General features: G+C 33.5%; 1 protein-coding gene across 1 annotated transcript; it reads left to right on the top strand.

Annotated features, from left to right (window-relative positions):
- Positions 1-10,665: 10,665 nt before the first annotated feature.
- Positions 10,666-12,339, top strand: LOC135950646 (uncharacterized). The gene has a single exon (XM_065500178.1). It carries the CDS (start codon positions 10,666-10,668, stop codon positions 12,337-12,339), a length of 1,674 nt encoding a protein of 557 aa, XP_065356250.1.
- The last annotated feature ends 341 nt before the right edge of the window (positions 12,340-12,680 follow it).

The following is a 12,680-nucleotide window of genomic DNA, read 5'->3' on the forward strand; positions in this document are numbered from 1 at the left end:
TAACTCCTCAATACATTCTCGATCAAAAGAGTTGATTAAATTTTCTTTGATGGATGTGGTTTCCGGGCAATTCGAACATTCACCTAAGTGGCAAGAAGTTGTAGCATTAGGGCACATAGTCAATTTAAGGCAATCGCGGTAATGGTGTAAATCTTCTGATGAATCATCTTTTAAGTATTTTAAGTTGATTTCCTTCAACATCAATTTAACATTTTCATGGTAAATACAAACACATACTGTGTGAGTTCCGCTGCTTCCTGCCAAAACGCAATGTTTTGGCCTCAGTTGTGTAAATTTTGTGAATCCAATGTTGACATCCTCGTATTCAGATTGAAATGTTGCGAATAATTCATTCAGGTTACAGAGAACCATTCTCTTCTGCATTTGAACTTTCTTGCCATCGATTCGTACAGACATCCAGTCTTTCATCCCTGACATCATTCGACTCATATCATCTCGCTGATAAGTTTTTCCCTTCTTTTTGTTTGGGAGTGTGAGAATCCCATGCTCAGCAACCAATTGTTTAGCAATTCTTGCTTTTCGTTGAGACGTTCCAAACTCAGTCATTGTTTTTGCAGAACTCCATGTTCTTGGAGCAAGCGTGAGAAGTTGAATTCTTTCAGCTTCACTCTGTGACGTTTTGTATTTCTCTTTTATTTGTTCAAGAACTTCTACTGCATCTTTATGGTATTGGTTTCGACACTCATTCGTTGAATTTCAAAAGTTAGAATAACCATCATCATCAACAGTTCTGTCTTCATTCTCGGAATTACTTTTGTCTTCATCTGCAATAACTTCAACGCAAGGCTCATTACTATTCAAATTCGGTAATTCGTTCAACTTTCCGAGCTCTTTCCTGCATGATCCACAAATTTTCAATCGTTTTGACAGCGTAGGGAATTTTTTTAATAAGCCGTCGGAAATATTTCGCATATCTGATGATCTGTGCTTCATTTTGTTAAAGGGATTAAAACAAAAAGACGAATAAATTTCATTTTCAACCTTAGCCTTTTTAGAAGTCGTAGACATTTTGAATTTTGTAAGTATTTATGTAAATAACACACGTCTTAACTTTAACGCTGTTTCTAAAAAACTGATTTCCGTATGTCTTCAGAATGACAATAAATAGTTTTTTAAGATCATATAGGTAGTACGTTTTAATGAATGAGTCTAAAATCTTTTATTAGGGTCAAGAAGGGCTTACATACTAAAGTACCTAGTTTAACCAAATGTTACAAATAATAATAAAAATAAACCACCATATAAATAACCTACCTGTCAACTTCTACCTCTCCACCCACTTCTTAAAGTCAAATGTCATAAAATAATAAATAAAGTGGTAATTCGGAGAAGGGCCATAAAATATTTCCACTTTATTCCAAAAATTTGTTTCTGGGGCACCTGATATTTTAACAATGAAAATCACGTGCGCTGAAAACTACCTCTAGGATTGACTAAAAAAGCCGCAAGATACAAAACTCAGACAAATTTTGGGGGTGGAAAATTAATAGCGGTCGGCCTCATATTGCACCCCTCCAGTGGCTATTATCGGTCAGTTGTTGTGGTTTTTATTTTTAAGGTTTTACACACAAATATGAAAAAAATCAATTTAAAAACATTTGTCTTGATTTACAAAACATTTATTTTGATAGATATCCCACTCGCATCCCACTAAGCGACCAAAAAGGTTTTAAAGGAAAAGACCTAAGCTTTCTTTTGAGAAAAAAAATTAATAAAAAAGAGTCCATTTTGGGAAAAAAAAAGTCAAAAAGGTTTTTGATTTTTCAAAAAAAAGTAAAAAATTGTATGTCTTGAGTTACAAAACATTTTTTTTATAGATATCCCACTCGCATCCCACTAAGCGACAAAAAGGGCGTTAAAGGAAAACACACAAGCTTTCTTCTGAGCAAAAAAAAAAATTAAAAAATGGGTCCATTTTTTTAAAAAAAGTCAACAAAGTTTTTGATTTTGCAAAAAAATTAAAAAATTTTAAATCTTGAGTTACAAAATATTTTTTTTGATAGATATCCCACTCGCATACCACTAAGCGACCAAAAAGGTTTTAAAGGAAAAGACCTAAGCTTTCTTTTGAGAAAAAAAAATTAATAAAAAAAGAGTCCATTTTGGAAAAAAAAAAGTCAAAAAGGTTTTAGATTTTTCAAAAAAAAGTAAAAAATTGTATGTCTTGAGTTACAAAACATTTTTTTTATAGATATCCCACTCGCATCCCACTAAGCGACAAAAAGGGTGTTAAAGGAAAACACATAAGCTTTCTTCTGAGCAAAAAAAAAAAATAAAAAATGGGTCCATTTTTTTAAAAAAAGTCAACAAAGTTTTTGATTTTGCAAAAAAATTCAAAAATTTTAAATCTTGAGTTACAAAATATTTTTTTTGATAGATATCCCACTCGCATCCCACTAAGCGACCATATAGGTCGCTTAGGAAAAGACCTAAGCTTTCTTAAAAAAAATAAAAAGGGCCCATTTTGAAAAAAAAGTCAAAAATATTTTTGATTTAAAAAAAAAAATCAAAAGTATTTTATTAAATTTTTTTAATTTTTTTTTTCGAAAGATTGCATAAATAGCTATCTAAACTATTTGGGACACATTTTGCTAAGAACAATAGGTAATAAGTTATATGGATAAAAAAAACACCTGTTTGGCCAAAATGTCAAATTTTGACCTCCTATAACTCAGAGAGTTCTTGACCGATCTTGTTGAAAAATGGTGTCCGAATTACTATTCAATAGAACTAACATTGGTGCAAATTTCATCGCGATCGGAAGACATCGATTTCAAAAGTTGGTTCACTTGACGTGAAATGCCCCATATGTAAAATAATTGCATAAAGATAGAGCCTTAAGAATCAAAAATGTTAAATTTCCGAAGATTTAGTACACAATTCCTAACATATTTCATACTAGCGTCCACAAATTAAAATAGACCTTTTTTCATATTGAATACAAATTTAATATAAACCGGTTAACCGGGTTTTTTTAGACAAAAACCGAAAACCGGTTAACCGTTTTTTTTAAAGACAAAAATCAAAACCGGTTTTTCAAAAACACACTTTTTCGGTTAAACCGGAAAACGGTTTTTTAAATTTGCCGGTTTTTTGAACACTCAAATTTTAATCAATAAAACGTACATCAGCTTATATATAATGCAGGTGGTATGAAGTAGTCATTGAAAAGTAATCTGTTTAGTAATTGCAAGTCATTACCAATTTTTTGCTGGGTTAATTTGTGTTAAATTTAAATTATATTTATAACTAGCTGACCCGACAGAAGTTGTCCTGTCCAAATTAAAAAAAAAATTTGTGTTCGATTTGTGAGAAGCTGTTTGATATGTGTAAAAATTGTATTTATGAATGTTAAATCTAAGTCAAAATTCGAATACCATGTTCACACGACGCACAGTGGTATGAGAATAAAAAAAGAGGGAAATAAATCTGTAACTTCTAAACCCTTACGCCGATTTGAATGAAATTTCACATGCGCAAAGAGGAAGTGTAGTCGAGTTTAAGTTTAGAATTTGGAGCTCATGACCCCACCAGGAGCGGGACCAGGGGTTCCCAAAGTAGGACACATCGGGTATGTTCAATTTTTAAAATGATCCTATTTCTTCGTTTGTGTTCCGATTTAAAAAAAATTACTCATACAGAATCTCCTCGTCGAGCACTACGACGTGGTTATCGGAACCCTTTACAAGATAATTAAGAACTTATTGGGCCATCTAAAATAGGTTACTATATTTTGATATCGAGTATGCGATTTGAGAATTTTTGCCCTAAAGTTGAATTTTACATAAAAATAGGCATTTTTTAAATGGACCTGATTCCGTCGGTATCAAAAATTATAAATGTTTTTTTCATTTAAAATATTTTGCGTAAAGTTAGCTTTTCAAAAAGTACAAATTCATTATACATCCTCTTAGAAAATTTTTAGATAACTTAAAAAGAATAAAAGTACTTTTATTCCAAAAAAATTGCGAAAAATCGCCTTTTTTAATTTTTTTATATTCAATAAATTCTCAGCGAGTTGTTAAGTTTTCCCTAATTTATTTGACACGTAGAAAACATAAGGTAGACATGTTATATATCAATGGATAGAAGATTTTGTCTACTTTTCAAAAATGTATATAACTTTTGACAATTAAAAAATTCATGGAATACTTTTTTGAAAAATATGACAAAAAATTCTTTTTATTGAATTTTGCATAGATAAAAATTTTTCAAATTGAAATAAAATTTTTATTTATGAATATTTTTTAATGAAATTTCACAGTTATGTAGATTTTTCTATTTAAAATTGAAAAATAAAAACAAATTTTGAAATTTGTTATCAAGTATCCCGCAATTCCCAAAAAAATCTTGAAAAATCCCAAAAATGGGATTTTTTCGTTTTTTGGCTATAATATCCATACCAGGGGCGGGGTTATTGGAACCCTTTACAAAATAATTAAGAACTTATTGGGCCATCTAAAATAGGTTACTATATTTTGATATCGAGTATGCGATTTGAGAATTTTTGCCCTAAAGTTGAATTTTACATAAAAAATTTTACAAATAAAGCTATTGTTAATCCTATAAAAGAAAAATGGGTAAAATCGAGGAATATTTGGAACTGCGGTCACCAAAAAACTGGAGTAGGGTGGGTAAAAATGTTGAAAATTAAATTTTCAAATGCGAATATCTCCTAAGCTATAAGAGATAATTGATAGCTACGACGAGGTTTTATGTAGTACTCGGTGATTCTATATGTGTAATTTTTTTTAAATCGGAACACAAAAGAAGAAATAGGATCATTTTAAAAATTGAACATACCCGAGGTGTCCTACTTTGGGAACCCCTGGTCCCGCTCCTGGTGAGCTCATTAGGTCCAAATTCAAAACTTAAACTCGACTACACTTCCTCTTTGCGCATGTGAAATATCATTCAAATCGGCGTAAGGGTTTAGAAGTTACAGATTTATTTCCATCTTTTTTTATTCTCATACCACTGTGCGTTGTTGCAATGTTTTTTGAAATATAGTTTTTAAGTATGTTTCCATTTTTGCCTTTTCTAATATCATTATTTATTTTTATTTGTGAGTCACAAATTGTGACTGGTGTTTGACTTATCTAATTTGTAATATGGCTTTTATAATGATTTAATTTACCTAATTATGTTAGTTTGGAGACTTATTTGTCAATATTAATAAGTTAAGAACTAGTTATGATTCTATTTAACCGTTTTAGTGGCCTTTCTTTGTAATCATCTGTTGCTCATTTTTTTCACTTAATCTATATTTTTTTATACTACAGTATTATTGTTTTTTTTGTTATATACACTGAATATATTTTTGAAATCGATGTCCGATCGGGATGTAATTTACAATGTAGTTCTAGTGGATAGAAATTTAATTTTTCAACAAGATCGGTCGAGAACTCTCTGAGTTAGAAAATTTTACATTTTGGCCAAGCAGGTGTTTGTTCTTATCCATGTATCTTATTACCTATTGTTCTTAGCAAAATGTGTCCCAAATAGCTTAGATAGCTCTTTCTTCAATCTTTAGAAAAAAAATAAAAAAATTTTAATATTTTTTTCCGAAATCAAAAACTTTGTTGACTTTTTTCTTAAAATAAAGCTAAGATATTTTCCTTGAAAACATATTTGGTCGTTTAGTGGGATGCGAGTGGGATATCAATCAAAATAAATATTTTGTAACTCAAAACATATGGGGCCTTTGTTTTTTTTTTTTCTTAAAATAAAGCTTAGATATTTTCCTTGAAGACCTATTTGGTCGCTTAGTGGGATGCGAGTGGGATATCTATCAAAATAAATATTTTGTAACTCAAAACATAAAATTTTTGACTTTTTTTGAAAAAAAAACTTTGTTGACTTTTTTTCAAATTTTAGTACTCAGTATTTGCAGACATACCTTAATATTATCTAGGTAAATTTTTTGTTTGAAAAAAAAAAAAATATGTGAAATCATATGATAATTACATGATTTGTGGATTATCGAGTTGATTTTAAAAATCGAGTGTATGTGAATGGCATACTATTTTGAAATTTTATGTATGATTTATTTAACAAAATTTAAAAAATTCTTTATTAATGAGTTATATTTGTGGATAAGAAATATATTTGATAATAGTTATTATTACAGTGTACTCTCTCTTTGCGGAATTCTCTCTTTGGCGGACACGTATCATAAACGAACACTTTTTTCAGTCCCAAAACAAATCTTTGGGATTTTTACAAATCCCCGGACGCGGACACTTTTTTATACCAAAATTGATTTTTTTCTCCCATAACCGGACAGATTGCAGAAATACAACACTGTTTGTTGCATTGAATTCTTAAATCACCATGCTGAAAGCGGTGTTGAGTATTTACGTCGATTTTAGCTGGCTTGAAAGCTCCAAAAAACGACATAACATAACCTTCCGTGCAAATTCTAAAAAAGCCGCTAGTGTAAACCAAGATGATGCCATAATGCATTAGTACTGAAATGATAATTGCTTCCCAAGAAAACCTAGCCAACAAGTCTTGTTATCGACAATTATTGACCCTACTACTATTTTTTACAACATTCTATATTTTATAATTATTTAAACCATTTTGCAACACTATATATTATATTCCTTTATTATCCTATTCTTATTATACATACTAAATAGACTTTGCCATTGTTAAAAAATTAAGAAAAGCTTAAACAACTAAAACCTAAAACTAAGGTAAAATTATTAATTTATTATATTAAAATTAATAATAAAAATAATTCGCTTTCAGAATTTTAAAGCGACAAACTGCTGGAATAAACTTAGTTTGTTTTATTTTTAACAATTATTTAAAATTCTTATAAACCATTATGGCTAAGAATATGACGAAAGAAAATATTACCCTTGCTGCCAACTGCATATTATGCAGCGACCCGGATGATGGAAACATGATAACCTGTTCTAGATGCCTTCACTGTTTCCATAGCAGCTGCTGTGATATTGAAGACGATGTTGATATATTTAGTTGGAGATGCCAAGTTTGTGTTGCTGCGCCAAAGCAACAAAATGACTCACATAACCTCACAACACAAGAGCCCATAAATGAATCTAGTGTTGGGATTATTGAGACACCAAATCTACATCTACAAGCATCAACTAGTCAACCCACAAAACACACACAAGCAGTCCGGCCTGCTAGAGGAAGAGATGTTATTAAAACAGGAGTTTTTACGACGTAAGTACAAATTACTACGTGATGAAGCTGAGGAATGCCATCAAATTGACAATGTACGGCCTGTGGGTAAAAGCAACAAAAATGTCACAATTGATGACCCACCGTGTGTACAAAGTTGTCAACAAAATGCTAATTTCAACAGACTCCAAACAAGTACGTCACTAAATAACTCCACCTTGCGGCGAGTGACTGATTTAAGTGATGATTATCACCAATTAGCACAGATACGAACCATTTTCCCATTTAGTACAATAAGTGGCAGCCCTCCAGAAAACTGTCAAAACATCATTAATGATGATGTCACACAACAAAACAGGAATGTTACAGGCTGTCAACAAATACAAACGTAAACAACACACGCGGAGTTAATTATTTAAGAACAAATAATTGTGAAAATAATTATTTAAATACAACGGCGACACAATTAATGGCACGGCAATATGTTTGCAAAGATTTGCCATGTTTTAATGGAGACCCGAAAGAATGGCCAATATTTATAAGTGCCTATGAACACAGCACTCAGGCTGCCGGATACACAAACGAAGAAAACCTTATCAGACTGGAAAGCAGCTTACGTGGTAAGGCCCGGGACGCAGTAAGAAATTGTTTGATGCTCCCGGATATGGTTCCAGACATTATTAGAACTCTAAAAATGTACTACGGAAGACCTGAGTGCATAATAAAAAATTTAATTGAAGAAGTGCGAACGTATTCAATACAGCGGGGTAAATTAGAGTCCCTAATAGAATTTTCATTAGCGGTGAAGAATCTTTGTGCTACTATACGTGCATCTCATTTAGAGGAATATTTAATTAGCCCTACTCTTTTGCAGGAACTAGTAGACAAGCTACCAACAGACACAGTGCTACAGTGGGCTTTACATTCCAAAGATATTCCCCATCCAAATTTGGTAAATTTTTCAGACTGGTTGTATATGATAGCCGAGGCAACTTGTAAATTGACTGTTCCTGTATTTGACACCAACAATAACAAAAAGCCAGCAAAGAAAGAGGGGCGTTTAAATACACATAAGCCACAGAGTATACAGCAGCAGTGCATAATTTGTAAAGACGTACATAAATTGTTTCAATGCGAACAATTTAAGGAGTTGTCTGTTGCTGAACGGTGGGATGCAGTCAAGGCAAATAATTTATGCCGCGTCTGCCTTGGAAAACATAGGCGCAGGTGCTGGTTTCAGAAACAATGCGGTGTTAACGGATGTTCTGTACGACCCAATGCACTATTGCACAATGAAGAGCAGTCATCAGGTGGTTTAGTAAATAACCATAGATCTTCTTGTGAGGGTGAGTCCTTTTATCGTGTACTGCCAGTCACGCTTTATGGTGGCGACAAATCTATTCAAATATAATCTCTTAAGGACGATGGCTCGACTCTGACGCTATTAGAAGAGGAGGTGGCCAACTTTTTAGGTGTTGAAGGCATTAATGATCCACTTTGCATCCGGTGGACTGGTGACGTCACCCGATATGAAAACAACTCTAAAAGGTTGGATTTAAGAATTTCTTCAGCTATACCCAATTCGAAAGTTTTCCCAATCAGCAACGTGTACACCGTAAAAAATTTAAATTTATCAAGTGAAACTATGGACGTCGATGGCGTAAATAAATACACTTACCTGAATGATATTCCCCTAGAAGGTTATACCAACGTAGTACCATCCATGATAATTGGCGTAAATAACCCAAATTTATGCCAACCAGTGGCATCAAAAACAAGATTGGGATGGACTCTTTTTGGTGGTGGCTTTAAGACTGGTGGTAAACTTAATTTTCACAAATGCAACTGCGATGAAGTACATGACCTTGTGAAACAATTTTTTTCTGATGAAAGTATGGGCATTACTTCTATGCAGCCAGCGCCTATGTCGAAAGATGATGAGCAAGCTATAAAAATTTTAAATGAAACTTGTACATTTAAAGGCGACAAATACGAAGTTGGGCTTTTATGGAAAATTGACCCGCCAGAGTTGCCAAATAGTTTGCCAACGGCAATGAAACGTTTAAAGTGTATTAAACGAAAAGCTGAGTGGGACCCTAACCTGGCTGATAATTTGAAGCTGCAAATCGCAAATTTAGAACAAAAAGGTTATGCTGAAAGGTTACCTGTAGAAGTATTACAGCAAAATGAGACCAAAACATGGTACTTACCCACCTTTATTGTTAAGAACCCACATAAACCAAATAAATTACGACTCGTGTGGGATGCTGCAGCTAAGTCTGAAGATTTTGCTCTCAACGATTTTTATTTAAGGGTCCTGACTTGCTAATTCCCCTTATTAACATTTTATTTAAATTTCGAATGGGGCCTATAGCTGTATGCGGCGATATAGCCGAAATGTTTCACCGCATAAGAGTTCGTAAAGAGGATGCTAGTGCGCAGCGTTTTTTTGTGGTGGGACGAAAACAATTCTCTATTGGTATACCAGCTAAACGTACTCACCTTTGGAGACAAAAATGCTAGACATTTTGGTAATGAAAAGGCAATTGACGCAATTACAAAACAACATTACGTGGATGATTTTATCGACTCTACAAATACTATCAAGGAGGCTATTGATTTGACATTAAATGTACGAAACGTTCATGCAAAGGGAGGTTTTATCATTTATCACGTAATTGGTCATCGAACTCCCCTGAAGTTTTGAAAGCACTTGGAGAGACAGAAGGACCAGAACAAAAAACGTTTGAAAATAATGAAAATGTGACCCAATATGAAAAAATTCTTGGGCTTTACTGGGACTCTAAAAACGATGTTTTTAAAATGAATTTAAAATTTGTGCGGCTTCGTCGACCAATTCTGTCTGAGGACTTAGTGCCAACAAAGCGTGAAATTTTACAAGTTTTAATGTCAGTTTTCGACCCTTTAGGCTTTGTGGCTTGTTTTATGTCATATTTAAATTCGATTCTACAAGAAATATGGAGAAGCGGTATTGACTGGGACCAACCGCTTAATGATGACCTCTTTAATAAGTGGAAGAATTGGCTCACATTTTTGCCAAGCTTTACCAAGATATCAGTACCACGGTGCTATTCACTAGCTCTACAACATCATGAATATTATGCTGAATTGCACACCTTTGTCGACGCAAGTGAAGACGCCTATGCAGCTGTTTCATATTTTCGATTTTCATTCGGAGAAAAGGTTGAAATAAGACTCGTCACAGCGAAATCAAAAGTGGCACCGCTTCGACCCCTTTCTATATCACGACTCGAATTACAAGCAGCAACTATTGGTACCAGGCTTATGAAGACAATTACATGCCACGACATAAAATTGCAGCGAAAGATAATGTGGACAGACTCAAGAACAGTTATGTCATGGTTAGCCGGTGACCCTAGAAAATACAAACAATTTGTAATGTTTCGAGTAGCAGAAATTTTAAAATTCACAAATGTTACAGAATGGCGGTGGGTTCCAAGCTCAATGAATGTAGCCGATTTTGCAACAAAGTTTAGACCAGCCACTGATAACTACAAGGAGTGGTTTGAGGGTCCATCTTGGCTGAAACTACCTGAGAGTCAGTGGCCAAATAGTACCATTACTCCCGATCCGAAAGCCGATGATGTTGATAGGACTGAAATTCGCCCTCGTTATCTAAACATACACATTCGTAAGTCAATAATGATTTCGATTAATTTTGAATATTTTTCTAGTTGGTACCGACTTAAGCGCGCTGTAGCAAATTGGATAATGTATGTTGAGAGAAAACTACAAAAGTTGCAGCAACAAAAATTAGTTGAAAGGCTTAATTCTACGCATCTGGTTAAGGCAAAAAATATTATATTAAAGATGGCCCAAATAGAAAATTTTGCTGATGATTATGCTGCAGTACAAAGCGGTAGACCCAATATTAAAGGTGGTGCCTTTAATAAACTTAATGTTTATATGGATGATGATGAAATAGTTAAAATTAAAAATAGGGCGCAGTATGCAACATCCGCTTGTGGACCTCAACGAGATTTAATAATACTGTCAGGTAAACATCATGTTACAAAACTCATAATTATGGATTATCATCGAGCCTATCATCATTTAAACCACGAAACGGTGCTAAATGAAATCCGTCAAATTTATTTTATAATAAAATTAAGAGCGGTTTATAAATCCGTTCGCAGAAATTGCCAGCAATGTAAAATTGATAACGCAAAACCCATTTCGCCTCAAATGGCATATCTGCCACCAGCACGCCTAGCAGCTTTTCAGCGACCCTTTACGTTTGTTGGAGTGGACTATTTTGGTCCAATAACAGTAACCTTTGGCAGAAAATCATTAAAGCGATGGAGAGTAATATTCACATGCCTCACTATAAGAGCTATTCATATTGAAATAGCCCATACACTCTCAAAAGACTCATTTTTATTGACCTTTAGAAATTTCATAGCAGCTGAAATTTATAGCGATAACGGTACAAATTTTCTAGGTGCTGATCGTTTTCTTCAAGAAGAGTTTAAAAATATGGACTTCAACAAAGTACAAACTGAGATGGCGTATAAGGGCATTTCATGGAAATTTAATCCACCAGCCGCTCCTCATATGGGGAGAGTTTGGGAGAGGTTAGTGAGATCTATTAAAACCATTTTATACAAAATATCTCCCACACCTTTGTGTGGGAGATATGATGAAAGCTTGAGAAGCGCGTTGATGGAGGTGGAATTAATAGTTAACTCAAGACCCCTTACATATGTGTCACTTGAAACAGAGGACCAGGAGGCCATCACCCCGAACCATTTTCTTCTGGGTAGCTCGAATGGTTCAAAGCCATTTTGCTCACCCGATAATATTGATTATAAAATGTGTCTGCGTCAAAGTGAGATATTTGCTAATATGTTTTGGCGACGTTTTGTAAAAGAAATGATACCAATATTAACCCGCCGAGGCAAATGGTCTCAACGATCCAAAACAATTGAAGTGGGTGATATTGTGCTTGTGGTGGATGAGAATGCCATTAGAAACACCTGGCAACGAGGTAAAGTTTTAGAAACCACAAAAGCAAAGGATGGTCAAGTACGAAGACCTAAAGTGAAAACTATGAGTGGTGTTATGGAGCGACCCGCAGTGAAGTTGGCAGTTCTGGATGTCGGTAATAAATTGGAGTAAGACTCTCAATGACCCATCTTACTGGGGGGAGAATTGTTACCGACAATTATTGACCCTACTACTATTTTTTACAACATTCTATATTTTATAATTATTTAAATCATTTTGCAACACTATATCTTATATTCCTTTATTATTCTATTCTTATTATACATACTAAATAGACTTTGCCATTGTTAAAAAATTAAGAAAAGCTTAAACAACTAAAACCTAAAACTAAGGTAAAATTATTAATTTATTATATTAAAATTAATAATAAAAATAATTCGCTTTCAGAATTTTAAAGCGACAAACTGCTGGAATAAACTTAGTTTGTTTTATTTTTAACAAGTCTGAAGATG

This window comes from Calliphora vicina, chromosome 1, assembly GCF_958450345.1.
Source record: "Calliphora vicina chromosome 1, idCalVici1.1, whole genome shotgun sequence".
In the NCBI taxonomy this organism is placed as follows: domain Eukaryota; kingdom Metazoa; phylum Arthropoda; class Insecta; order Diptera; family Calliphoridae; genus Calliphora; species Calliphora vicina.

Excerpts from the sequence above, each read along its gene's own strand:
- LOC135950646 (XM_065500178.1), top strand. The coding sequence starts at position 10,666 with ATGAATGTAGCCGATTTTGCAACAAAGTTTAGACCAGCCACTGATAAC.